This window comes from Eptesicus fuscus, chromosome 17 (assembly GCF_027574615.1).
Source record: "Eptesicus fuscus isolate TK198812 chromosome 17, DD_ASM_mEF_20220401, whole genome shotgun sequence".
Classification (NCBI taxonomy): Eukaryota; Metazoa; Chordata; class Mammalia; order Chiroptera; family Vespertilionidae; genus Eptesicus; species Eptesicus fuscus.
The window spans coordinates 59,890,754-59,918,555 of record NC_072489.1 but is presented as its reverse complement, the minus strand read 5'-3'; the positions used below and the strand labels follow the sequence as shown (position 1 = coordinate 59,918,555).

Genomic DNA, 27,802 nt, shown 5'->3' with positions numbered 1-27,802 from the left:
GGGTGTGAGTTTACGTGTGTATGTGTGTGTGTGTGTGTGTGTGTGTGTGTGTGAGATGCGGGTGCTAATCACTCATTGTTTAGTTGAGACATTGGTCGTTGAAGCAACCTCCACCTGTTAGTCTTCTGTAAATTCTTGCTGACTGGCTTTTATTGGAATTTCCTGCCTCAAGGATATGGGTGTATCCCATAATTTTAATAAAAGGGGATAGCAAGGCCAGAGCTGGTGGTAGTCCTCTCTTGGGCTCCCACCTGGCCCCCATTTCCCAAATTAATGCTTTTCTAGTCTCTCTTCATTTGTGTGCGGCCTCCAGAACCCGAACCCTGAACTGGAACCCTGGACCACGCGGGACGTGAAAGGGGTTCCCACATCTGGAGCCTGAATGCGGGTCGTCTGGAGGAGATATATAAATTACAAACTGAAAGAGAATCAAAAGAAATAGTAAACTCCTCTAGGTTCTTGAATGAAGTTGGAATGCAATAGGTTATTGAACTAGAATAATGATGGTTGAAAATAATCCTGAAGCATAAAATCAAGAAAGCGAATCCATTCATTCAGTCACTATTTCCGGAGCACCTGTAGGTGCCAAGGATTGATCTAGGTGCTCAGGAGACGTCTGTGAATCTAAAATAGAGGGATGGCCCTGGCTGGCTTGGCTCAGTGGATTGAGCGTCGGCCTGTGGACTGAATGGTCCCAGGTTTGATTCCAGTCAGGGGCACATGCCTGGGTTGTGGGCTCGCTCCCCAGTAGGGGGCGTGCAGGAGGAAGCCGATCCATGATTCTCTGTAATCATTGATGTTTCTATCCCTCTCCCTTCCTCTCTGAAATCAATAAAAGTATATTAAAAATAAGTAATAAATATATAAAATAGAGGGATGATGCTTTCTAGTCATTGTTGCAACTGTTCAAGTTCCAAGTAGTATATGAATACTAGCAACCAACTGTTCATTCATCAGTTATGATTCATGCTTTTCTCCTTCCGAGGAGCAACCGAATAATTCTGTGTTGGCTGAAAACGACATTTCTGCCTGCTCGGCCTCTGTTTAACTCTCAGCCTGTGGGTTTTAGGTTCATGGCTGCCACACCCTCCCCAGCGAGGGGAGCGGGTACTGTGAGCTTCACAGCGCCACCAGCTTTAAGGCTCCCTCCCAGAGCGTTCTCTTTGGTTCGAGATTTGCATTTACATATTGTTTTTGAAGAAAACGAAATGGTGTTCCTGAATCACGTAGTCACTTAAGAAATCTTTGAATGACATCAGAGTACTTGCAAATGTTTTGAAATATTTTCAGACCATGTTATCTCTGAAATGATTGAAAGGAATGAGAAATATTGTGGCATTCCTGACTTTTTAGATAAATCATCATTTTAGTGTTTGGCAAAATAGCAGAATATATTTGATTCCTTGAGCATTATTTAATAAGTGTAATAAAGGATTAGGGCCTAGGTCGGTGTGTTTTACCTGCATGTAGTTTGTGTGTGTGTCGGGGGGCGGGGCACACTGGGGTGGTGGCAGAGGTGTCGCCTTATCAGCACAGAAGTGGGAAGAAGTTTGTTTATAAAAACAAGAAACTTCCCCAGCTGCTTAGAATGTCGGCCTGTGGACTGCAGGGTCCTGGGTTCGATTCTGGTCAAGGGCACCTGCTCAGGTTGTGGGCTTGATCCCCAGTGTGGGGCGTGCAGGAGGCAGCTGGGCCATGATTCTCTCTCACCATTGATGTTTCTCTCTCTCCTTTCCTCTCTGAAGAAAATAACTAAATAAACAAACTGGTGGAAATAAAGGTGTGTTTTCTTGCCCTCTGCGTTCACAGACCCCTAGAGGGCATGGGGACCACAGTGAGAGCCGCGGCCCCGCGGGACCGTTAGCCCCTTGGCGCAGAGGCCCCTGTCCGCCTGCACAGCCAGCACTGGGCCCAGTGCCCGGCGCGGGGTAACTCCTTAATAAATGCGGTCTGAGCTCAGCACAACACAGAGCAAGGAAACCGACATCTCCCAGGGCTTCTGCTTCTCGCCAGGCCTTTTGCCTCAGCTCATCGCATCTTCACGGGACTGCGGGAGAGACATCCCTGCGTCTCTCAGGCCAGGAGCGGGCTGGCTGGGGCAGCTGGCAGAGCAGGATTAAACTCCGTCTGTCTGGCTCCATGGCCCACGTCTTCCCATCGCACACACTGCCCCTCACACAGCTCTCCAGGCCCAGAGAAGACACAGCGGAGTTGTCTCAGCTACCTGAGGCCTCCAACTTCTCCAAAAGACCCCTCAAAACCTCCGTCATCTTCTCCCCCCCTCGGCGAAGCTAGTGCACAGGGCGCCCCGCTGAAGGCTGTGGACAGGTCTTCCTCTAAGTGTGGGGGTGGTTGCCAGGAGCATCAGTTCCACCCCGTGGAGATGAGCCAGGTCCTGGCACAGACCTGGGCGTGGGGAGGTGCGCGGAGCTGTCCTCTGACGGGCGCCTGCCCCCCGCGCTGCCCCTGGGGGACACTGTGCAGGCAGGTTTGGGGTTGGCGTCCAGAAGGGTCCCGGGATGAGCCCAGGTTCCCCCAAACTGCCGTTTCCTGCTGAGAAGGGACCAGGCAGCGCTGTCATTCTGCTTCCTCCTGGAAGGAGCTTTTGCTACCAGGATTCCTGTGGATCACACACGACAAGTGGGAGACGTTTTCTGCAAGGCGGCTGGCAATGTGTTCTTGTCACAGCGGAACTTCCTAGGATATGTTTGGGGAAGCTCACCCATTTTCTGAAACTTGCTTCATTACCCGCCCCTCCCCCCCCCCCCCCAACACACAGAGCCTCAGCAGGCCCGACCCGGGGCCTTCGCGGCCTCAGAACCTCCCTGGGCGCCCCGCGCTCCGGGCGACCTCCCTCCTGGGCTTCAGTCTTGTCCCCTCTCCACCTGTCTCCTGTTGACAAAAGTGCTCGCCACGCCAGTCCGTTCTTTAAAACAAACCCTTCCCCCCTCTCCGGCGCCCCTCCCCGCGTCAGTTCTCTCTCCAGCTTCCCCCCTGCCCGCGGCTGGGACTGGCCGGTGCCCCCCCACCCCCGCCCGAGGCCCCCCAGCCTGCAGCTTCTGGAATCTGGCTTCCCTCCCGCCATCCAGAATAATAATAATAATAGTTTTACTGAGTGAGGTCTCCACGCAGGTTTAAACCCCATTAAACTGAGCAACAGCCTTTTCCTGAAGGGGAGGTGTCCCGTGCAACTGCCCGGTGCGCTCTGACGGCGCCAGTTCGTCGTCAGTAACTTAAAAGGCTTCCCAATGTTTAAAGAGTCGCTATGTTTTAAGGTCTTTCAGATTCTTGAAAAAAATCTGAAGTATGAAAAATGCAAGGCGACGTCACGCTGGGAAAAGACCAAGCGCGCTGGCGGGGACACTGGACATCCCTGTGGGGTTCAGCAAACGGCCAGGTGGCTGACGGGCCACAGGCACAGAAATGGGAGAAGCATGCAAAGCTCCGCCAGGCAACGTTCTCCTCACAGCTTGTGCGCCGGGCCTTCTGCAGGGTTTCCTCCCATGGCTGTCCTTTATCCGCTGCTTAAACTTACAACTTGAAGAAGGGTAAAAAAATAAAATAAAATAAAGGGTAACCATCTCCAAGTTAGGAAATAGTAGAAAAGAGTTTTTTAAAAAAGTTATTTTATGGAGATACCATTGGCATATATGGCAAATAACTCCATGGCTGTCCGTCATGCCTATATGTACATGCACACGCACTACAGATTATAAACACGCACACACACCGCCCCGAAGGTGAAAAGTAGACACAGGAATTAAAACGGAAACAACCTCAGCCTTTATCCTCCTGGGGTGAGCGACGGTGAGCCAGAGTGAAGCGGGCGCCGCAGGGAAGCCGGCCCTCGGGACACGGAGCGCCGGGCGGACCTTTCCCCGGCGGCTCTGACGCAGGGAGGGGGCGGGGGAGGGCCCGGCGCGCGGAACGGCCTGCGTGCCCCGCCCAGGCCCCGCCCATCTGCGCGCCCCGCCCAGGCCCCGCCCCGCCTGCGTGCCTCGCCCATGCCCCGCCCCATCTGCGCGCCCCGCCCAGGCCCCGCCCCGCCTGCGTGCCCCGTCCAGGCCCCGCCCCACCTGCGTGCCCTGCCCCCGCGTCCTCCCGACGTTCTGGCGTCCGCCGCACGCCGCGACAGTCCGCAGCGGAGCTCGCCGGCCGCCTCACAATCAGGGCCGGGCGCCGGCGTGACGTCAGCGCTCCGCGGCCCGCCTCCTGCGCCCGGAAAGAAGCGGCCGCCCATTGGCTGCGCCGCTGGCGGCCTCGGGGCCAATGACGGTGCGGCGAGCGGAGGGGTCCGGCCTTGACGTTGTGCTGGTCGCCGTAGGGTTTATTTGGCTCCGGGGCCCCGCACCGCCGCCATTACGATCCCGCAGCGTCCGAGGTCGTCCCCCGTCCTCTCGCCCCCGCGCCGCGGCGCCCCGCCGCCCGCTCTGCGCCCCTGTGTCCCCGCCTCCGGCGGTCGGGAGCCGCGCGCGGGCCCGCGGAGACCATGTCCTGACTGAGGGGGCGCGGAGGCGGCGCGGAGGGAGGCGGAGAGGGGCCGGGCTCGGCTCGTCACCGAGGGCAGCTCGGGGAGTCGCCGCCGGGCACCGAGGTTCGGACGGAGAGGGGGAGCCGGAGCTGGAGGAGGAGCCGCCGCCGCCGCCGCCGCCAGGTAACCGGGCCTCGGGAGGGCGCCCCGCGCAGCCCCGCCGCGGCCTCCTGCTCCCGCCCGATCAGGCCCCCGGGGTCCCGGGTCGCCCGCTCCGCGCTCCACGGCCGGCGCGGGGAGGCCGGGGCAGGGGCCCGTCTGCCGCCGCTGCGCCCCCATTTTGGGCCTCCCGGTGCGGGGACAGGCCCGGCTGCCGAGGGTGGGTCCGCCCGCTTGTTTACAGACCGTCGATGCTCTGGGCTGGACGCGCCGCCTGCCCCGCCGCCTCTTCCGCCAGGTTCCCCTCCCCCACTCGCTCTCCTGCCGCCCGGCGGGGCGGGGAGCGGGGACGCGAGTGGGGTTTGCCCCCCCCTCCCCCCGCAGGAGGCCCGGGAAGACCAGGTCCACCGTCACCGGCTGGTGCTGGCCCCCAAGCTTGCGTTTCTGTCTGCGGGCGCTTCCTCCGCCCCCCGCGGGAGCCTGGGCTGCTGCCAGTTCCGTCTCGGGAAAATGAAGGTGGGGGGCCCCGGGGGGCCTGGAGGAGCCGCGGCCCGGGGACCGGCTGTCGGAGCAAGAACGTTGTTTCCTCGGTGCAGCTCGTGGGGCCCGGTCGCAGACAAAAGGGCCGTAGGCAGTACCTGCGTTCGGCACGGGGCAGGCAGCGAGGTTCCGCCGGGAAGTGTGGACCGGCCCGGGGTCGATGACGTCCCCCGGTGTTTTGAAACTGTCGGGGTGAGGGTTTTGAATTCCAGTCGGTTGGCCCCCCTTTTCCAGAACCCCGTAGGCCGTCGGGGTAAACGCCGTCCTCCCCCAGTGTTCGGTCTGTGAGGTCTGCGAGGCTGGCGGTGAGGAACACGGCCGAGGAGACCGCTCCGCTCCGGGCCATGGTGCCGTGAGTGGTCCTGTTTGGGCCCTTTGGGGTGGGCGGCCTTAGCCCTCGTGTGACCTCCAGGGGACCCCTGTCCGGATCAAACGTGGATGACTCAGTGGACAAGCCCTAAGCCAGGGAAGCCATTGGGAGTTTTGATCTTGGCTTGTGCCGTGGGCCTTGGGAAAGTCACCGAAACTACGTGAAAAATAAAGCTGGATCTCTCCTCGTTTTTGTTAGTTAAATGAGGCGATTTTTAAAGAAGTGTGCAGCCGTGCGCCTCCTCGGTTTTTGGTTCTTACGACAAGAGATGCAGTCCGTCACCTCCTTATGCTAAACTTTCACAACATTGCTTTTTGGGGTGTTAGGGGCCTAAGAGGACTGTCCTGATAGCTTCATTTTGGGGCTGATGTTATTTGTCAGGGATTTCTGTTTCCGTTGATGTTTCAGCTCCTCTTATTAGTGCTTCAGACACCCATGCGTTTACTCTTGGTATGTGCTTAGGGTAATTTTAAGCTCATGGTCTGGATCCAGCTCTGCACACTGGTCAGGGTTGCGGCCTGTCTCACATCCAGAGTCCGAGGATGGACATGATTTGGGAACTCACCGTCTGGTCGAACAGTATTGGGTAGATTGCCTCCTGATGTGTGATCGATACGGTGAGAGCAGCGTCACCCGCTTTATCCTCAGTCACTCTGATGGTAAAGGGAGACTGAGTGAGTGGGAGCTGAGGAAGGGACCCCTGGCACCTGTTAGCTCCACCCACTGCCCGTTTTGGAGGATTGCTGCTCATGCCCCGCCCCATAGCAGCCTCTTGTACCCGGGGTTTGACCCCGTTTTCCCCTGATGCCGTGTTTCGTTTGGAATGTTTGTGCTCTGCTTATGCTTTGGGTAAATAAGATCTTGCACATCTTAACATTCCCACTTCCTCGGGTCATGATATAAAAACTTCCAGAGCACTCCTGACTACGTGCAGAGTAAAGGCTAAGCCCCGGGTGTGGTGGTGAAGTTTCTCTGTAATCTGGTCCATTCTCCAGACTTAACTCTTCCTTTTCCCTCTGTGAATCCTCAGTTCAGCAAATGAACTTATTTGTTGTTACTGCGAAGGGCCTCCAGTTGGCCTTTCTTTATGCCCTTTTTTTCTGTTTTAAACCCTCTTCCGCTTGTATCCATGGATATTCTTTACTCTGGGCTCAGTGGGTGCTTGTCTCCTGAGAAACCTTTTTGCCGACTTCAAACCCAAGGGATCTATTCATTCCTCTCTTGTGTAGGACTTCATCTTTTTTTCTTCTTCTAGCACACGCCAACCTGGATTTCAGTTTATCTTTTTATAAAGTCTTTATTCTGCTTCCCCATTAGATGTTTAAGACCTCTGAGAAATGGGTACCAACCCTAAACTCTATAGAGACCATCTATCACATATTCAGCAGTGAAAACGGGCAGGCTTAGTCTGCCGAAGTGTTTCTGGTCATAGAGGTATTTGGGGATATGCAGTTTGTATTCAAGTTTCTGGCACTTTGATGATTTGTGAGACAAAATATTTGAAATTATGGCGGTCTCTAAAAATGTTGTGGGGGGGTGCTCAGTGTGTTTATATGTATCATCAGCACAGTTTTCTTCCTGTAGAGGATGCTCCACATTTTGATAATGGTCATGTCTTATTCAGTGAGAAGTACTGCAGTTCCATCGTTTGCTTCCGATTGGAGTCTGGGACAGTTACTGCTTTTGAGTTTGGCAGCAGTGACGCTCAGGGTGGTCGTTCCCTGTTTGTAGTGTAGGGTAGCGTGGAGCCTCATGGGAAAGAGAAAATGATCTGCAGTCTCAGTTTACATCCTTCACCTCAGATGTTGGGGGCAAGTGTCATTGATCACGAGGCAGATGAGACTCAGAATGTGTGATTCACTGCTACCTGTCAGCACGGTGTGAAGAAAACACACCAGCTGGGCCCGCGTGCCTTTGTGCCATGGTGACACATGTAATTATGGAGTCCATGGGCGGATGCGGATGTAGTTGGGAAACAGGAGTGTGTGTTTCTGCTGTGCTGTGCGTGTGAGTAAAAGGCCTGGCATTTGATGGTACATTTTATGGGTACACAGTCTCTTAGCAGTAAGCCATCTTGATGCACCGTGTGGAAACTTGTCCTCTTCCTCCAGTTCATCAAACTATTTTACCCCTTGAAATAGACTGATTTTTAGGAAGTAGTTTACATAACTTTTAAAGCTTCAGAAACCTTTTTAGCCTAATTGAAGCTAAAATTAGCCTGTTAATAAACTTTACAGAAATGCTAGCCATTTTTACATACACTGCTTGGATTTGTAAAAGATACTTTCATAGAATTATACCAGTAATTCCGCCTCTTGAGAAATCTGGATCAGTTAGCATTCTTTGTTTTCTGGAAGGGTGGGTGGTATTTTGAGATTTTTGACACGAACCATCGGTTTGAATTTCAAAATGGATTTGGTCTGGTAAATTGAATAGAAATTTGATACTTTTTCAGCCTAGTGAAATTGAACTTTTTAGTAATGAAAAAAAACACACGAATTCTCTGTATTTTTCACCCCTTCCTCAACTAACACAATTTTTTTTCACCCTTTGTCAGGTCAGATCTTTATGTGGATTGAATTCATATAAATAACAAATACTTGGCCCTGGCCGCTGTGGCTCAGTGGGTCGGGCGTTGTCCTGTGCACGGAGAGGTCGCTGGTTGGATTCCTGGTCAGGGCGCATGCCTGGGTTATGGCTCCATTCCCAGTAGGCGGTGTGCAGGAGGCATCCGATGGAAGTTTCTCTCTCTCTCGATCTCCCTTCCTCTCTCTCTAAAATCAATTTAAAAATCATTAGAAAATATTTGGGTGGATAAGGCATTATTGGAAATCAGTTGTGGGTTGTGGGGAAGGGGAAACTTTCCCTCCTCTGGTTCTTTGGCTCGCTGAATAAGCACATCCACAGGAGGCAGGTCGACAATTTAAAATCACTGAATCATTTGCACGGGAACCCCACCTGCAGGAGAGGTTCAGAGACAGAAAGGCTGGCTGAGGTATCTGAGGCATTCTGAGCTAGGGTTGAGGGAAGGTGGGATTTGGGTAAGTAGAGGTTTGCCCTGCCCTGCAGATGGGTCGAAAGAAGTTACCTCTGATAATTTTTCCAATTCACATTTCCCTGGGTAGCTGCAGGGCAGTAGCAGAAGCTTCTCTTGAGCCTGAAGCTAACATTGCCTTCAGCTCACTCACAATAATCTGCATGCCACTGAGGCGCATTTTGTGGGGGCTTGCTCTGGACCCCGACAGTATCCATTTGTTTCTTTTTATTTATTTATTTTTTAATTTTTATTTTTTAAATATATTTTATTGATTTTTTACAGAGAGGAAGGGAGAGGAATAGAGAGCTAGAAACATCGATGAGAGAGAAACGTCGACCAACTGCCTCCTGCATACCCCCCACCGGGGATGTGCCCGCAACTAATGTACATGCCCTTGACCGGAATCGAACCTGGGACCCTTCAGTCCGCAGACCGACGCTCTATCCACTGAGCCACACCGGTTTCGGCCATTTGTTTCTTTTTAAATAACAGCTTCGTTGAGGTTTATTTCATTCACCCTTAAGCTCACCCTTTTAAAGTATGCACGTCATTGGCTTTTAGCGCATTCACAGAGTTGTGTGGCCAGCGACACTGTACAGAACATTTTCACCTTCTTAAAGAGACCGTACCCATTAGCAGTCATTTCTTCCTTTGCTGGAGTTCCTGGCAACACGAATCTCTTTCTGTTTCTGGGGAGGTGCCTATTCTGTACATTTCTTATATGTGGAGTCAGACAATATATGACCTCTTATGTCTGGCTTGGAAATTTTAGCATAATGTTTTCAAGGATTATCGGTATTACAGCATGTATCAGTGTGTCATTCCTTTTTATGGCTGAACTAGTGGTCTGGTGCACAAACTTCCTGCACGGGAGGGGAGGTGTTCCTCAGCCTGGCCTGCACCCTCTCCAATATGGGACCCCTCGAAGGATGTCCTACTGCTGATTTAAAGGGATTGGGCCTAAACTGGCAGTCGGACATCCCTCTCACAATTCGGGACTGCTGGCTCCAGCCACTCACCTGCCTGCCTGATTGCCCCTAACCACTCTGCCGGCAGGCCTGCTCGCCCCCAACTGCCCCCTCTGCTGGCCTGCTTGCCTCCAACTGCCCCCCGCCGCTGGCCTGCTCGCCCCCAAATACCCCTCTGCCAGCCTGCTCACCCCCAACTGCCACTCCTGCTAGCCTGCTCACCCCCACCTCCCCTCCCCACTGGCCTGCTCACCCCCAACTGCCCCCCCTGCTGGCCTGCTCACTCCAAACTGCCCCCTGCCTTGCTGTCCTGATCACCTCCAAACTGACCCCCCCTGACGGCCTGCTCACCCCCAACTGGCCCCCCTGCTGGTCTGCTTACCCCGAACGGCCCCTGCCATCCCATCCTGGCCTGATCACCCCTCCCCCTCCCCCCCGGTGACCCAAGGTCCCAGCCCCTCCTTTTTTTCTTTTTTATTCAGCACCTCCCTGAGTGGAGGCCAGGGCCGGCTGGAAGCAAGTATCTAGTTTATTTATCTTCTATAAGTGAAACTTTGTAGCCTTGAGCAGAGGCCAGGGCCAGCCAGGGCATGCGGGCAGCTTGGCTTCTTCCATCACCGGGGGCAACCCAAGCCTCCTGCTTGCTCCAGCTCCATGGCTGGTTGCCATTTTTGTTGGGATTTATTTATCTTCTATAATTGAAACTTTGTAGCCTTGGGCAGAGGCCAGGGCCAGCCAGGAAGCTTGGCTTCCTCCATCGCCGGGGGCAACCTAAGCCTCCTGCTTGCTCCAGCTCCTTGGGCCGCTGGGGGGTGATCAGGCCAGGATGGGATGGCAGGGGCCTTTGGGGGTAACCCAACCCGCCAGCTTGGTTGGGTTAATTTGCATACTCACTCCTGATTGGCTGGTGGGTGTGGCTTGGCGTAGTGGAGTGATGGTTAATTTGCATGTTTCTCTTTTATTAGTGTAGATAGTTAATATTCCATTGAACGTTTACCTATTTGATGATTGGACATTTAGGCTGTTTCCACTTTTTGTCTATTATAAAATGTGTGTACGAGCTTTTGTGTGGGCACATGCTTGCATTTTGCTGGATCATAGGGTCACTCTGTTTACCCTTCGAGGGACTGCCAGGCTGGGTTCCAGAGTGGTTGCCCCATTTCACCCTGTTAGCACTGATGAGGGCTCCATTCCTCTACATGTTACTACATGTTACCGTCATGTTACCACATGTTACCGTCAGTCTGTATGACAGCCTTCCTAGCGAAGTGCCATCTCCCCGTTCTGATTTGCATTTTCTTCACGGTACTGAGCATCTTTTCATGTTCTCACTGGCCATTTGTATCTCTTCTTTAGAGAAGTGTCTATTGTAATCCTGCTCCCATATCTCAGTTGGGTTATTTATCTTTTACTCTTGAGTTGTAAGAGTTCTTTATATATTCTGGATACAAGTCCGGTAAGTGATTTGCAAATATTTTTCTCCTATGTTGTGGGTGGTCTTTTCTCTTTCTTGGTGGTGGCCTTTGGAGCACAGAGGGTTTAATTTTGGTGTAGGCCAGCTTACCTGTTCTCTTTTGTCAGTTATGCTTTTGGTGTCATCTCTAAGAAGCCATTGTCCAATCCATGGTCAAGAAGATGCACATCTGTTTTTGTCTAAGAATTTTAGTTCTTACATGTAGGTCTGTAATAATTCTGAGGGTTTTTTTTTTTTTAATATAGTATGAGGTATAAACATGCAGACCCCCCCAATTATTTTAGAGACAGCCATTATTTCAAATATTTATTTTGTCCCATAAATCATCAAAGTCCCAGAAACCCCAATACTTAGAAGAATACAAACTGTATATCCCAGAATGCATCTATAACCAAAACTGCTTTGTCAGAGTAGGTCTTCATATTTTCAGTGCTGAATATATGATATGTAGTCTCTATAGGTACAGGTTTAGGCTGCATACCCATTACTCAGAGTCTTAAAAATCTAATAGGAGCAGAATAAGGAATAAAAAGGTACATAGAAATCCAGGGGAGCACCCAGTGCCGGAGCACGGAGACGTGGGCTGACGGGGGTGGGGGGAAAGGCACTGCTGGCCCGGGCTGTGACTGCCTCACTCCTTCTCCAGGCCTGGGCCTCGTCCCCCACAGCTAGGATTGTCGGGGGGGGGGGGGGGGGGGAGGGGGGGAGGGAGGCTGGGATTGAGGAAAGAGGAGTGATCCTCTTCAGTGTGGGTCCTCTTGACACTCAGGAAGAGCACTCGTATGAAGTTGAAAATTGGAGGCCATATACTTTATAGAAATTCATTCAACAAATTAAGCTAATAATCACTGGGTATCTACTCTGTGATCTGAGGTTTAGGATTCTCAAAAAGTACATTACAAAAAACTGTTCCAAAGGCTACTGACGTTAAAACATTGAGTTATGACGAGTTCAGTCTTAAGCGTTTGAGAAAGTAACTGTACTGGATGTTGAGATCACCCTGTGAAAAGCCATTGTGTTACTTGTATTTACACTCTAGTGTGGAGACACATCAAGGAGCAAATAAAAGAAAAGGGGAGAAAGGCAGGTGGGGATGAGTGCTCTGCAGGTAATGACAGTGGGTGATGTGGCGGAGAATGACTGGAGTGGTCAGGGGCCGTTCTCTGAGGACCAGCTGGGTAACCAGGTCTCTGACAGGAGCTGGCCCTGGCACAATCTGCAAAGAGCCTTTTAGGCAGAGGACACAGACCTCTCAGGTGAGAACGAGCTTGCTGGGTAAGGAACGGAACAAAACCCACTTTGTGTAAAGATTTGCAAGAAAGATTGGGGAATTGCAATTTTATTCCAAATGGCTTGGGGAAGCCATTAGAGAATTTCATGCCCTTGTTTGGTGAATTGATTTATATTTCTAAGGACTCCTCTAGCTTCTATGTAAGGCTGTGAAAGTATCTTATAAATTGTTAGTTTATTGTGTGATGTGCCTATACACACACACACACACACACACACACACACACACACAAATATATTTTCCCTAGAACTGTTTGAAAGTTGTTTGCAGACTTTATCCTTAAATATTTGTGTGTATTTTGTAAGAATAAGGGTTTTCTCTTACATAACCACAATACAATGATCAAAGTCAGGAAATTAACATTGTATAATAGTATTATGTAATTCTTAATAAGAATGAGTTTCCGCAAATCATATTCAGATTTTGTCAGTTGTCCGATTAATGTTTTACTTTTTATGTTTTATAAAGACAAAAGAAAACTTCAGATTTTTTTGTATGGCAGCTAGTTATCAAGCTTCTTTAATTGGAATAGTAATGTCTGTGTTTTTCATGATGTTGGTTTTTTTAAATATATATTTTATTGATTTCAGAGAGGAAGGGAGAGGGAGAGAGAGATGGAAACATCAATGATATGAGAGAATCATTGATTGGCTGCCTCTTGCACGCCCCCTACTGGGGAGCGAGCCCACAACCCAGGCATGTGCCCTTGGCCAGAATCGAACCTGGGACCTTTCAGTCCGCAGGCTGACACTCTATCCGTTGATCCAAACCAGCTAGGGCCATGATGTTGTTTTTAAAGAATATAGGACTAGTTATTTTGTAGAAAGTCTCTTAATACAGTATGTCTGATGTTTTCTCATAATTAAAGTTAGAATATGCACTTTTTTGGCAAGAATACCACAGAAGTGATGCTGTGTTCTTATTACAGCATGCCAAGAGGCAGATGATGTGATTACTGGTGTGGTTAACTGATTGGTTAAGGTTTCTACTAGGTTTTGTAACATGCCCGTTATTTTTGAGGAGGGATATTTGGAGACTCTTTAATTATCCTATTAATACTTAAACTTTTTTGCCGAAACCGGTTTGGCTCAGTGGATAGGGCGTCGGCCTCCGGACTCAAGGGTCCCAGGTTCGATTCCGTCAAGGGCATGTACCTTAGTTGCGGGCACATCCCCAGTAGGGGGTGTGCAAGAGGCAGCTGATCGATGTTTCTCTCTCATCGATGTTTCTGACTCTCTATCCCTCTCTCTTCCTCTCTGTAAAAAAATCAATAAAATATATTTAAAAAAAATAAAAAAAATAAAAAAAATACTTAAACTTTTTTCCACTAGTTTTTTTTTTTTTTGTAAATATGTTTTTATTGATTTCAGAGAAGAAGGGAGAGGGAGAGAGAGAAACATCAATGATGAGAGAGAATCATTGATTGGCTGCCTCCTGCACACCTCATATTGGGGATTGAGCCCACAACCTGGGCATGTGTGGCTGGAATCGAACCTGGGACCCCTCAGTCTGCAGACAGACGCTCTATCCACTGAGCCAAACTGGCTTGGACTGCCCACTAGTTTTAACATTCATCGATGATTATTTTATGAATCTGTTGTGAAGATTGACAAATGGTGATTTTCTAATCCAGTTATTCTTGTTTTCATTTATTAGTTGGATTTCTACTATAAGGAAAATCTTTCTATTTGTTTATCTACACCTGTGTAGACATGGAGTTTTGTTTTATTTTCAATGCTTTAAAATCCTTTACTGTTATTTCTTATGTGGATGCCCAAGTTGATTCAGATTTGACCAGTGGGAACCCTTCATGCTAATTTCAGTGTCCTTTTAAAAAAAATTTACGATATTAGGTGTGAATATTTTTGAAATTTGGTATTTTTTAGAGCAGTTTTAGGTTCACACTAAAAGTTCTTCTGCCTTTTAAAAACTCCTCATCGTTTCTTTGAGAACTGATGGTATTTTAAAAAATGTTTCCTATATATTAATGACTAAACAACTTAGTTAAGGAGTAGATTAAAAAAATAGACTTAAGTGTGTATAGCTTCGGTTCATAGCAAAATTGAGCAGAAAGTAGCGTAGTCATAGCTCTCATCCCCACACATGCATACCTGCTCCAACTCCCAGCATCCCGAAGCAGAGCGGTGCGTTTGTTAAAGGGATGACTCCTCCCTGGCACGTCGTTGATCAACCAGAGTCTGGTTTACATTGAGGCTGATTCTTGGTGTTGTACATTGTATGGGCTTTGACGGTGTAAAGGACAGGTAACGCCATTATCATGTCATGTGGACGAGTTTCACTACCCTAAAGATCCTCTGTGCTCTGCCTCTTCATCCTCCCCTCAATCCTGACATCAACCGGTCTTTTTATTGCCTCCATAGTGTGCCTCTTCTAGAATATCACATGGTTGGAATAAGAGTTCTAGAGTAAGTATTTCAGATAGGCTTCTATTGCTTAGTAACATGCACTTAAGGTTCCTCATGTCTTTTCATGGCTTGATAACTCATTTCCTTTTAGTTCCGAGTGGTATTTAATTGTTTGACTCTACCACAATTCACTTACCCATTCACCTGCGGAAGGACGTGTTGGTTGCTTGTACGTATAGGCAGATATGGACAAAGCTGCTGTAAATGTCTGTGTGCAGGCTTTGGTGTGGACATAATTTTTCAGCCCCTTTGGGTAAACACCACGATGCACAAGTGCTGGGTCTTATGGTAAGAAAGAGCATGTTCAGTCTCGTAAGAAACTGCCAGCTCTCTTTCTAAACGCTGTCCCGTTGCATCCCCACCAGCAGTGAGGGAGAGGGCCTGGTCCACGTCCCTGGTCAGCGTGGGGTGTCGTCAGGGTTCTGGATTTGGTCGTTGTAGTAGGTGCAGTGGCGTCTCATTGCTGTTTTAGTTTGCAGTTCCCTACTGACGTAAGATATTGGGCATTTTTCATGCCTGTTTGCCATCTGTATGTTCATTGGTGAGGTGTCTGTTCAGGTCTTTTACCCATGTTTTAATTGGGTGGTTTGTTTTCGTATTGTTGAGTTTCAAGAGTTCTTTGTATATCTTGGATAACAGTCTTTTATCAGATGTGCCTTTTGTATATATAGTTTCCTATTCTCTGGCTTTTTTTGACATTCTTTGGACAGTGTATTTTGCAAAGCAGTTTTTAATTTGAACCAATCCCGCCTATCAATGAAAGCATGCTCCCCACCTGGGATTGAGCCCACAACCTGAGCATGTGTCCTGACCATGACTTCCTGGTTCATAGGTTGATGTTCAACAACTGAGCCATGCCGGCCAGGCTGTGCTTGACTTTTTTTGTGAAGGGTGTGAGGTCTGTGTCTAGAGTCTTTTTTTTTTAATGCATGTGTAGTTATTTAGCACCACTTTTCGAAAAGACCATCTTTTCCCCATCATATTGCCTTTACTGCTTTCCAAGGTCAGTTGACTATGAATGTGAGCCTATTTATGGGCTCTCTTTTCTATTCCATTGATCTATTTGTCTGTTCTTTTATCAGTATCCCAGTCTTGATTACTATCTATATATATAAAAGGCCAATATGCAAAGTGTCCCCTCGGGGGTTCGACTGGGAGACCGGGAGTTTGATCACTCACTATGATGTCTGCTGACCATCAGGGGGCGGCATGGAATGAAGGAAAGCTCTGGCTGGCAGCGGGCAGCCGGGAGGCCCTGATTGGCTCTGATCACTGGCTAGGCCTAGGGACCCTATCCGTGCAAGAATTTCATGCACCAGGCCTCTAGTAGCTTTATATTAAGTCTTGATGTCAGGGTAGCCAGTCCTCTTTATTTTTTTCTTCAGTACTCTGTTGGTTATTCTGAGTCTTACACTTCTCTATATAAACTTTAGAATTAGTTTGTTGATAAATAACCTGCTGGGATTTTGATTGGGATTGCATTGAATCTTTTGATCAATTTGGGAAGAACTGAGATTTTTGACAATATTGTCTTCCTATCCATGAACATGGAATGTCTCTTTAGTTCTTTGATTTCTTTCACTAGAGGCCTGGAGTTTATATTTTGTTAGAGTTAGTCTTAAGTATTTCAAATTTTGAGGATGCTAATGTTAATGTTTTTAATTTCATATTCCATTGCTGGCATATAGGAAGGTAATTAACTTCTGTATATTAACCTTGTATCCTGTAACCTTGTTGTAATCACCTGTTAGCTCTAGGAAATTTTTTTTTTAATCTAAATCATTAATGAGTGTTGGATTTTGTCAAATGCCTTTTCTGCATGTGTTCATATGTGGGTTTTTTTTTGCGGGGGGGGGGTTATCCTGCTGATGGATTACATTATTGATTTTTAAACACTGAATGAGCCTTGCATATCTGGGATAAACTCTACTTAGGTGTGGTATATAATTCTTTTTATGCATTGCTGGGTTAGATTTACTAATATTTTGTTGAGGATTTTTGCATCTGTGTTCATGAGAGACATTGCAAAGACAGATTTTATTACGTCAGTTTAAGTCTGTTTTAGGTTTTCTGAAGTGTGATTCATCTGTGCAAGTTTAGGATGAAAGAAACTTTGATTCATATTTTGACACATTTCCTCTCTTTTGTGAATTGTACCTGAGTTGGTGAAAGAAGCTATATTCTTAAGTTTCCAAATGTTTCAACGTTGCTTCTCAAACAGTTCTGAGTAGCATCTTAACAATCTGCAGTATGCTGCTTCCTGCTCCTTTTCTCGCCTTAGCAACCTAAGCCTTAGTTTTCAGCCTAGAACAGCATCTGTTACCTTCCTGATTTAAAAACTTTTCACTATGAAGAACTACATGCATATGGAGAGATCAGCAGAGTTAAATTCGCAGGTATCTGTCCCAGGGATTGCAGAGTTCACCACATCCTGAGCGCCTGTGGCTGACAGCTCCTTGTTAGTGGCAGCCACTTTCTCCTGAGCTCTTGCCACGGGAGTGGGTCCCATCCTCCAGAATTCCTTCCGTTCGCCTGAGATTGCTCAAAGCGCTACTCTCCTTCTCCAGGCCACTCAGTGTGGTCTCTTCAACGGCTCACATTCCATGCCCGAACCCCCGAGCCAGAAGTTTGGAAAGCTTGGCAGCCTGATTGAAACTGAGGGGAGGGGATGGTGCAGGGAACACACCATGTTCAGAACCCAGCTAGCTCCAAGAGGAAATGCAGTAAGTTTCAAATGTCTCTAGAAGTGTGATTGCTTGGACTTGATAAACACTTCCTGCGGAGAGGAGACTTGAACCGCGCCTTACAGGGTGGGTAGTATTTGTGTTTCTCAGGTGGTGCCTAAAGCGGCGGTCGCCAGCCTTTCGGGCCGCGGACCACCAGTTGGCGACCGCTGCCTTAAAGTGTGTATTATTGGGGGGTGGTATGTGCATGAGTCTGGGGTATGCGCCTTCTGTTTGGGCGAAAGTGAGTGTCAGATGGGGAGGAGCCGAGGGTTTGTGCTGTTGCTGAAGAGCTTCAGGAAGTCTTGTTATTGGGAGATTTGTGCTGATGACCGTGACCTGGATGGATTTAGAAAGGGAAGGCGCTTAGGAGGCTCTGATAGGAGTTCTGACCTGGCCTGAGGCAGGGTTGATGCAGTTGGAAGGGGAAGAAAAACTGATTGGACAGAGACCACTAGAGAGAGCATGTGGGGAGAAGGCAGAAGTCAAGACGATTTTGAGTTTCTGCTGGTGCAAGGGTGTCCTCAGTGGGGACTGGAGAAGTCGGGGGGAGTTGTTGTCAGAGGAAGATAAGAGGTTTACTGTAGGATGTGATGTGAGCAGCGATTGGAGCCCTGAAAGGAGGTCAGATTGTGGAGAGAGGCTTCAGCTATCGACAGTCTGCATGGTCTCGCTCAAGACCAGTTATTTTTCCAGTTGACTGTGGTGAGGAAGACGGTGATGTAGAAAGATGCTGAGGAGAAAAGAGGACATAACTGGGATTTTTGGCTTAAGAGTTAAGTAGTACTTTATATAAATATTATAATTCACAATTAATTACCTTGCAGTATTTTAGCAGAACGTGAAAATTCAACATGTTTGGAATATCCTTTTAGTTTTTAGCTTCATCTGTGTTCCCCTAAGATGCTTTTTGAGCATTTGTAAATCTCTACAGGTTTATATTAATTAATACTATGTCAACAATTACATTAACAGATACTTCTATTACTAAATATAGACTGATATTACTAAAGCTAACTTAGCACCTGGAAGGCTGAGATCAGTCCTTTCTTTGGGTAACTTATCATTTGGAACTGGCAGCTGAGCTTCTCTCTGTGTGTTTCTTAAGGAGTTGGTACTTGAGGATTATTTCCCTTCTCCAGTTCCTTCACAGGGTGTCAGTAGGTTGGGGGAATTGGTAGTACAGACTTCAGTATAGATATGTCTTCTACATTGTTTAAGTAGAGCTTCACAAATATGGCCTAATTAATTTGTTATTAAGCATGACAGTATAAAAGATGTTCAATTACTAGCCCTCCCCTTTCCCCTAGCCACTAACCCATATACCCATAATTCTTGTGCTTTTATTATTATTTGAACTGGGAAGGATAGAATTCAAAGCAGTTAGGGATTTGCACTGGACATGGTGGATGTGCTTGGAGACATGTGGGAGAGCTTGATGCACAAGTGGATTCATGGCCTTTGTTTTACAGGGTGGACCTGCTGCAGTTGCATTTGAGCTAAGGAATATATGTTTTAAGAGTAGCAGTTGTGTCTGGTTCCCTTAAATAAGGTCCAGATTATGCAGATTTTATTGTTGCTTAATTGTACCAATTAATTGAAGTATGATTCATTGGATAGAACTGGAAATCTGCGTTAATGTAAAATCAGACTTGAAAGTTAAATTTACTTGGGCATCTGAATATATCTTAATAACCTAAAAGATATTTAATAACAGTGTTGTTTTTCAGTGTGCAATACTTACATAGCTGGTTGCTGTTAAAAAAGATTTTCTGTCCTTTTAGGGATGTTGACATCTGGAAGAAAAAAATGTACTTAGTGTTAATTTCATCTCAATAATGCAAAATCACATAGTTGAGCTGTTGTTATCTTTTCTCTTACATTCCATTTACTGATTACCACTGGTATAAATGGCTCCCTCAGATAATCCTCTCCAGTGAATTTTAGCTTTCTGTTACCAAAAAGCAGTATTTTCCCCAAGTTAAAATTTCTCATAGAGTGGCTATTGTATCTATCGTTATCTAATCCTAATATATAAAAACCCAGGGTCCGTAACATCCAAAATGACTGAAGGCTCGACCGACCGAAGTCAGTCCTGCAGTCAGTGCTGGGTTGCCATGGCGACCTAACACTGACTTCTGCAGGTGCTGGCATGGCAACCCAGCACTGACTGCCGAGGGGGCTGTGGATCAGGCCCGGAGAGAGGCCCGAAGAGAGAGGCAGGGTCTGATCCGCAGCCTCCATGGCAGCTGTTGATCAGCTGTTGATCAGCTGTTGCCTCTCTCTTTCTCTCTGGGCTTCGCCAGCAGCTGCGCCTCTGTTTCTCTTTGGGCCAACACAGGGTCTGCTGATCAGCCCCGCCTCTCTGATCAGGCCTGGAGATAGGCCCGGAAATGCTGACTGGCATAGAAACCAACCAATCAGAACCAAATCTGGGTGAACTGTGAGGAGCCAATGGCTGCCTAGGAGGCGGAGCTTTTGACGCTGACTGGCATAGAAACTGACCCATCAGAACCAAATCTGGGTGAACTGTGAGGAGCCAGTGGATGCCTAGGAGGCGGAGCTTTTGATGCTGACTGGCATAGAAACCGACCAATCAGAACCAAATTGGTCAGCAGGGGAGGGCAGTTGGGGGCGAGATCAGGTCTGCAGGGGAGGGCAGTTGGGGGCGAGATCAGGTCAGTAGGGGGAGGGCAGTTGGGGCGATCAGGCAGGCAGAGGCAGTTGGGGCGATCAGGCAGGCAGAGGCAGTTGGGGTGATCAGGCAGGCAGGCAGAGGCAGTTAGGGGCAGTCAGGCAGGCAGGCAGGCAGGCAGGCAGGTGAGCGGTTAGGAGCCAGCGGTCCCAGATTGTGAGAGGGATGTCCGATTGGAGAGGTTGCAGGCTGGGCTGAGGGAACCCCCCCTCTGTGCACGAATTTTGTGCACCGGGCCACTAGTGTATATCATAAAAGGCCTGTGGTCGTGATGCACCGGACTCACCAGGAGGTGCATTGATGGGTCCCTCAGTGGCCTTGGTGGGTCCCGTGGAGGCCACGGCGGGCGGGACTTTTGGAGTGTTGCAGGGCGCTGGGAGCATTCGCAGAGCACGTGAGGCTTTGCGGGGCGGTGGACATGGCTCTCATGGCAGGTTAGACCCCTACATGCACACAATTTAATTGTGCTCTGGGCCTCTAGTATAAACGTAATACCCTTATCTTAATTAAGCCTCTTGAGCTTGGTTTTGGTTTAGCTTAGTTACTTGGATTTTTGGAAGGGATGGGCTATTTACCAGGCATATATGACACTGATTCTTCAATTTTTTATGCCACACATTTTTGTCAGACATGGACATTTAAATATGTTATGCTGGCATGTTTCCATGAAGATTAGCTAAGATAATAATGTAAGGCAAGCTGTTTAGTTGAGCCTACAAACATATCACAGTAAGGAGTAGTCAAAGGATGCATGGATTTTTGAATGTGAGTATTGTACATGAAATACTGAGATTACTCATAGTATCCCTGCCATTTGTTCTTGTCGTGTGAGTTTCTACTTGTTCATTTTAACTTCCAATAGCATGCGCAAGTAATTATTTTTCCCCCTGAGAAACTAAAGGAAGAAACTGCCTAATTAATATGAAAACTGCCATTAAATCTCAATTGTCCATTTTAGGGATACTTACATGATTCTAGTTCTCTGACTTTCAAAACACTTGTCACGGCGTGTGTAATCAGTGTGTGCAAACTAAATTTAAGACTCTGAGCAAGGCAAATACAAACTAGTGGGGCCAGGGAGAAATACCGTTGCTGAAGAAGAAAACCTTTGAAACTAAATGTAAGCAAATTATTGTTTGTGTTTGTTTTTTACTTACTTGGTTTATACCAGCTTCCCCTTCAGTGATAACAAGCATTACAGGTGGGCATTGACTAGCACTGCTAAGTTATTACTAATGTGCATTCAGTGCTCATGCGTTTAAGGTGTCATAGAAAAATGTCTTTCCATTGTCTAATTTGACCAGCCCAACCAGCTACTTTTATTGCTGTGTTAAATTAAAATTCTAAATATAGTCGTTCATTATTAAAAGAAATGAGCAGGATTAAAATAGAGAAGTGATTAAAATAAAGCCTTTTCAAAATATTTTGGGTACAGTAGCAGGCTTCCAGTGAAACAGCTTTGGCCTCCTTTACAGGACTAGAGCTGTCCAGTCAGACACACTGAGGAAGTGAGAGTCGGAGCCACAAGAAGACCGAGTCTTGTCTTTGGTCTGACGTACAAACCGTACGTTTATTCTAATCATGTGCAAGGTGGAGGTCATAGCACGGAAACTAAAGTCTCAGTAAGTGGCTTTTAGTTTAGCTATTAAATGGTAGCCTTTCGTGTAGAGAGTTTGTCCTCTCACCAGTTCATACTGCACGGGAGGGAGGGCGTGGCGAGGGAGCGGGACAGGGCACTTGTAAAGGGGAAGACTGAGCCTCCAGGTTCAGGAAACACCCCGAGAAAGCGCCTGGGAGAGCCCCCTTACTCTCTAGGATTTCTTTTACTTTTCTGGTTAAAAATAGGTGGAGGCGATATTAATTTAGTTAGAAGGGATTTAAGAAAATGGAGAGGCTGGCTTTAGTGGCCAATGACTACATTCAAACCATTAAAAAAAAGTCATGATTAAATTAGTCTTTTCAGTTGCATCATTCATAAATTAGTTATCATTAAGTAATGAAATCTTCATTATAGTGTAGTTTTAGGCTCAGTGTTGAATCCTAGGAAACTTTTTAATAGTGAGTATGTTTTTAATATGAATAGAATTTTTGGCATATTTCAAATACTGAGTATTTTGAGTATGAGTATTCAAAATTATATTGGAGTGATATGCTTGTAGTTACCTCAGCGACATTCTGTCGATTTCCTTGTCTCAAGTATAGGTGATCTGTACTTCTTATTTATGTGTTTCGGACAGAACTAGACTTGAGGATGTGTAGGCTCTCAAGCAGCTCTTTCTCAGCTCAGTGTTACTTGGAAGGATGACTCCTCAACGTCTTTCCTCTTGACTCGTGCTCATTAGGAGCAGTGGGTAGTTAGCACTTTCCCGCTGTTTTTCTCCCTTAGCAAGAAGAAGAGAATTGACTTTGATCTTCTGAATTCTTTAGTAAATGAAGCATTATGATGCTATGCCTAGACAGCATACTAATCTGGGTTCATAATTTGAGAATGGCTGTGTGTTTAAGATACTTGGGTTGTGTTCCTTTCCCTCCCTTTGAGTCTCTGAACTGTTGGTTCCTTTTCTAACTTGACGGTGATTACTGGCTGAAATGAAACATTGCTGTTGGTGGCTTCCCTGATTTAGGCCCCCTCCCTCCTACAGCATACCTCTTACTGAGTTCCTGCCTCTCGTGCATTCTGAAATACCATTTCATTAAATCTTGAGAGATCTAAGGTTTTTCTTTGGGAATTTATCTCCAGTGCCTGAAATTGAAAAGAGAAAATGGGTAGTTCACTATGAAATCGTACATGCATCTTTGGAAAAATTTGTATTTTGTAAGTGAAAGCACACTTTTATTTTGGGGGCATCTTTTCAGAGGTGGAATTATGTCGTTATTGTTTTAATGACCATGTCCTAATTATTTGTAGCTTCCTGCTTGACATAACTCACTTCAAGAAGTGCACCATGTCAGAACGTGGAATTAAGTGGGCTTGTGAATATTGTACGTATGAGAACTGGCCATCTGCAATCAAGTGCACGATGTGTCGTGCCCAGAGACCCAGTGGAACCATCATCACAGAAGATCCATTCAAAAGCGGTTCCAGTGATGTTGGTCGAGATTGGGATCCTTCCAGCACCGAAGGAGGAAGTAGTCCTTTGATCTGCCCAGACTCTAGTGCAAGACCCAGGGTTAAGTCTTCGTACAGCGTGGAGAATGCGAATAAGTGGTCCTGCCACATGTGCACGTACTTGAACTGGCCGAGAGCCATCAGATGCACCCAGTGCTTGTCCCAGCGCAGGACCAGGAGCCCCACGGAGTCTCCTCAGTCCTCAGGGTCTGGCTCAAGACCAGTTGCTTTTTCTGTTGATCCTTGCGAGGAGTACAATGACAGAAATAAACCGAACACAAGGACCCAGCATTGGACTTGTTCTATTTGCACCTATGAAAACTGGGCCAAGGCTAAGAAATGTGTTGTTTGCGATCATCCCAGACCTAATAATATTGAAGCAATAGCGTTGGCAGAGACTGAGGAGGCTTCTTCAATAATAAACGAGCAAGACAGGGCTCGGTGGAGGGGAAGCTGCAGCAGCAGTCACAGCCAGAGGAGATCGCCTCCCACCACGAAGCGAGACTCTGACGTGAAGATGGATTTTCAGAGGATTGAATTGGCTGGTGCTGTTGGCAGCAAGGAGGAGCTTGAAGTGGACTTTAAAAAACTAAAGCAAATTAAAAACAGGATGAAAAAGACCGATTGGCTGTTCCTCAATGCTTGTGTGGGTAAGTTTTTGCATTTTATTGAATGGGATGGGAAAAGATATTGACAGTGACATGAAAGAGATAAGCAGGGTCAGTATGACTTACCATTTAGCTCATGCAGCATGATCTTGTTATAACTTGGTCCGAAATTGCCTCCATTTCCTTGTGTGTGTGTCCCCATCAGTAGGGACCAGAACTTGTACGGTGAAGCAAAGTGTTCCGCGCACCAGCAGTAAATGTACACCTGGGGGGAAACGCTGCTCGATGCCCGGGAACGAGCTGGGACAGGAACACAGCTGCTGCTCAGTGTGGTCAACAGTGCGAGCACCTTGTGATGAGGGAGCTGTAGTCAGATGTTAAAAATATCACAAAAATGTATGACTCCGAGGAGTTGCACAAACATAACACTGACCTTGAAAATATGATGTCAGTTCAACATGACTGTCAGGCAGTAAATACTTACAAACTCTGTGAAACTTGGCTTCACAAGGCCAACTGATTCCACAGGTCCAGTCATGATTTGCGTGTTTTGTGGTTTTAGTGCTTTTCCAAGGAAGTTCTGAATATTGGTCCCAGTTACTGGCTAAGAGCTGTTAAAAGGGTAGACATGTAAGTTAATTATTTGTGATATAATTTCACAAAAGCAGTGGATCTTCCATGTTTTCTTTTATTTTTTAAATCCTCATTGAAGATATGTTAATTGATTTAGAGAGAGAGAGAGAGAGAAACATTGATATGAGAGAGGAACATCCATCGGTTGCCTCCCGTATGCACCTTGTCCGGGGATTGAACCCACAACCTAGGTATGTGGCCTGACCAGGAATCGAATTTGCACCCTTATGGTATATGGGAAGATGCTCAATCACCTGAGCCACATTTTTTCTTTTCTTTTTCTTTTCTTTCTTTTTTTAAATATATTTTTTTGATTTTTTACAGAGAGGAAGGGAGAGAGAGAGAGAGAGAGTTAGAAACATCGATGAGAGAAACATCGATCAGCTGCCTCCTGCACACCCCACACTGGGGATCAAGCCCACAACCCAGGCATGTGCCCTTGACTGGAATCAAACCCAGGACCCTTCAGTCTGCAGGTCAATGCTTTATCCACTTGAGCCAAACCGGCTAGGGCAAAAGAGTTTTATTTAACCGTATTTTCCGGCGTATAAGACGACTGGGCGTATAGAAGATTTTCCTGGGTTAAAAAGTCGTCTTATACACCGGAAAATACGGTATTACTAATTTTTAAAATTGAGGTCGAATTCACAGAGCAAAATTCACCATTTTGAAAGTGCACAATTCAGTGGCATTTAGTGCATTCACAGTGTTGTACAGCCACCACCTTTGTCTGGTTCTGAAGTACTTTCATCACCCCAAAAGGAAGCCCTGTGCCCAGTAAGCAGTTACTTCACAGCCTTGCTGGTGACTAACAGTGCTTTCTTTTCCTGTGGATTACCCTTCCTGGATGTTCCATGTAAATGGACTCTTACACGATACGACCTTTCGTATCTCGGCTTGTCTTTTGGTTTAGCTGCGTGCCTTTGGAACACTTCTAAAATCACTCTGCAAGCAGTAGCGTGCTGTGCCTATGTTCACTACAAGGGAGGGGTGGTACAGTGCACGTGAGTCTGTAGATGGAAGTGAACTACATCACAATGATTCTTAACCTCTCTTGGGGCCATAGAATTCTTTAGGAATCAGGTTCATTGTTTCTTCAGGTTAGTGGATCTCAGCATGAGAACTCCTGCTTTGAAGCAGTTTCTCTCCTTGAAACACAAGTTAGACCAGTAAGTATTACCTTGTCTTTATGGCTATTATTTCCTGTCTTATGACTACTCTGTCTTCTTGCTGCTACCTTTTATTTCTTTACATATATTTTTTCTTCTTCCTTTTTTTAAAATACATTTTTATTGATTTCAGAGAGGAAGGGAGGGGAGAGAGAGAGAAACATCAATGATGAGAGAGAACCTCTGATGGGCTGCCTCCTGCACGCCCCACACTGGGGATGGAGCCCACAACCTAGGCATGTGCCCTGACTGGGAATCGAACCGTGACTTCCTGGCTCATAGAGGCTCAACCACTGAGCCATGCCATTCTTCTTCTGAAGAAACATCCTTGTACCTCTTCAAATTCTAAGAGCTGTGAGCTCATTTTAAAGGTGGAGTAAAAACTACTACCAGCATGACCTGTAGTGGATCGGGTCTTGTATTGACAGATCAGTTTTTGTCATTAAGTTCCTGTCCCCACCCACTCCAGAGTTCCTAGTGCATGGGCCCCCGGATTGATTGTACTTGGTTTTGGTAATGTGGATTCTGTCTTTTCTGCCAGGAACTAGTTTTGACTGTTCACTGCACAATATGGTTCCGAACTGTTGTACGAAAGATTATGTTCCTGTTTTTATTAGGCATTCAGGTCCAGTTCTCTGTAATATGCTAAAAACATTATTCTGTGTTTAAATTTGTTGGGTTAATTAACAGAAGTTCACTTTTACTGAAATTTGATCTTTACTTTTCTGCTGGCCTCATGTTCTCCAGCTTTCATTAGGTATGTTGTATTATGGCTTGCTGATACGCATTTAAAAGAATCATTTCAGCACTCGCTTCGGCAGCACATGTACTAAAAAGAAAATCTCCAAAGTATGTACACTAAGTCTAAAATGTATACTTATTATAAAGTTTACACTAAATAGTAAGAAATTGGAAAATAAAAGCGCAGCCGTAGGCCAGCTCTGGAGCCGGTAAAATGGGAAAGAGAGGATGGTGTTGTTGAGGAGGTACAGGTGAACCGAGCCTCAGCCGCACTGAGCGAGGCTCTTCCCGGGACGGCGGTGGGGTGTGTGTGTGTGTGTGTGTGTGTGTGTGTGTGATTTTCACGGCGGTGAGAGGAGTGCTGTTCCTTGAACTTTTGAATCACATTTGATACCAGGACAGCCAGATGAATATGCCTGTATGAAGCTGATGGCTGGGTCCCAGGGAGTCTGTCACCTACAGCTATTTCCCAGCATTCCATGGTTAGGCCACAATATTTGAAATGGGTTTTTAGTGTGGCATTTCTGTAGTGCTTGGTCCGTTTTCTTTGCTTGTGTTTGCCTATTTTCAAGTTGGTATACCACAGCTGTTTGCACAACCAACTTTCTATCTTTAGATTTTTTTCTGCCTGTGGAATTGCTTTGTGCTAATTACCACTTCTGAGTTGCAAGCCCAGTAGCAGATCGGTGTTCTAATATTTAATTTTTGAGATCATCTTTTTGGGAATTTAGAGAGAAAGCTAATGAAATTGTTCATTGTTCTGATAGATTTAAGTTATGGCTATTTTTTAGTTTTCTGAAAAGGACTTTACATTTTCTTTTTCTTAAATATATTTTATTGATTTTTTACAGAGAGGAAGGGAGAGGGATAGAGAGTTAGAAACATCAATGAGAGAGAAACATCGATCAGCTGCCTCTTGTACACCCCCTACTGGGGATGTGCTCGCAACCAGGATACATGCCCTTGACCGGAATGGAACCTGGGACCCTTCAGTCCGCAGGCTGACGCTCTATCCACTGAGCCAAACCGGTCAGGGCACATTTTATTTTTCAATTACAGTTTACATTCAGTATTATTTTGTATTGGTTTCAAGTGTACAGCACAGTGGTTAGGCAGCCGTGTACTTTACGGAGTGTCTCCGTTATTTTCAGTGCCTGATGGCTAAGTTACGGGATGTTTTAGGTGCAGGATTTACTCGGGGGCTCATGGGCCGTTCTGTTTGATGGTGAAGGTGACTGAGTTTTCTGGAAGATCCTCTTTGGTTTGTGCCCCTTTCCCTTAACTCGGTGCTTCACTTACTGAGTGAAGGCAGAGCCCGGGGAAAAGGGCTTGAGTCTTCGACATTTAAAATGATTAGATTTTTAAATAACATTTTAAAAAACAAAAAT

General features: G+C 46.8%; 1 protein-coding gene across 1 annotated transcript in view; it reads left to right on the top strand.

Annotated features, from left to right (window-relative positions):
• The first annotated feature begins 4,588 nt into the window (after positions 1-4,588).
• Positions 4,589-27,802, top strand: part of ZRANB1 (zinc finger RANBP2-type containing 1) — a 45,740-nt gene continuing 22,526 nt past the window's right edge. The window contains exons 1-2 of the mRNA XM_028132102.2: positions 4,589-4,654; positions 23,063-23,913. Of these exons, the coding sequence (XP_027987903.1) occupies positions 23,100-23,913 (814 nt within the window). The 5' untranslated portion in view covers positions 4,589-4,654; positions 23,063-23,099. The remainder of the gene's footprint in view (positions 4,655-23,062; positions 23,914-27,802) is intronic.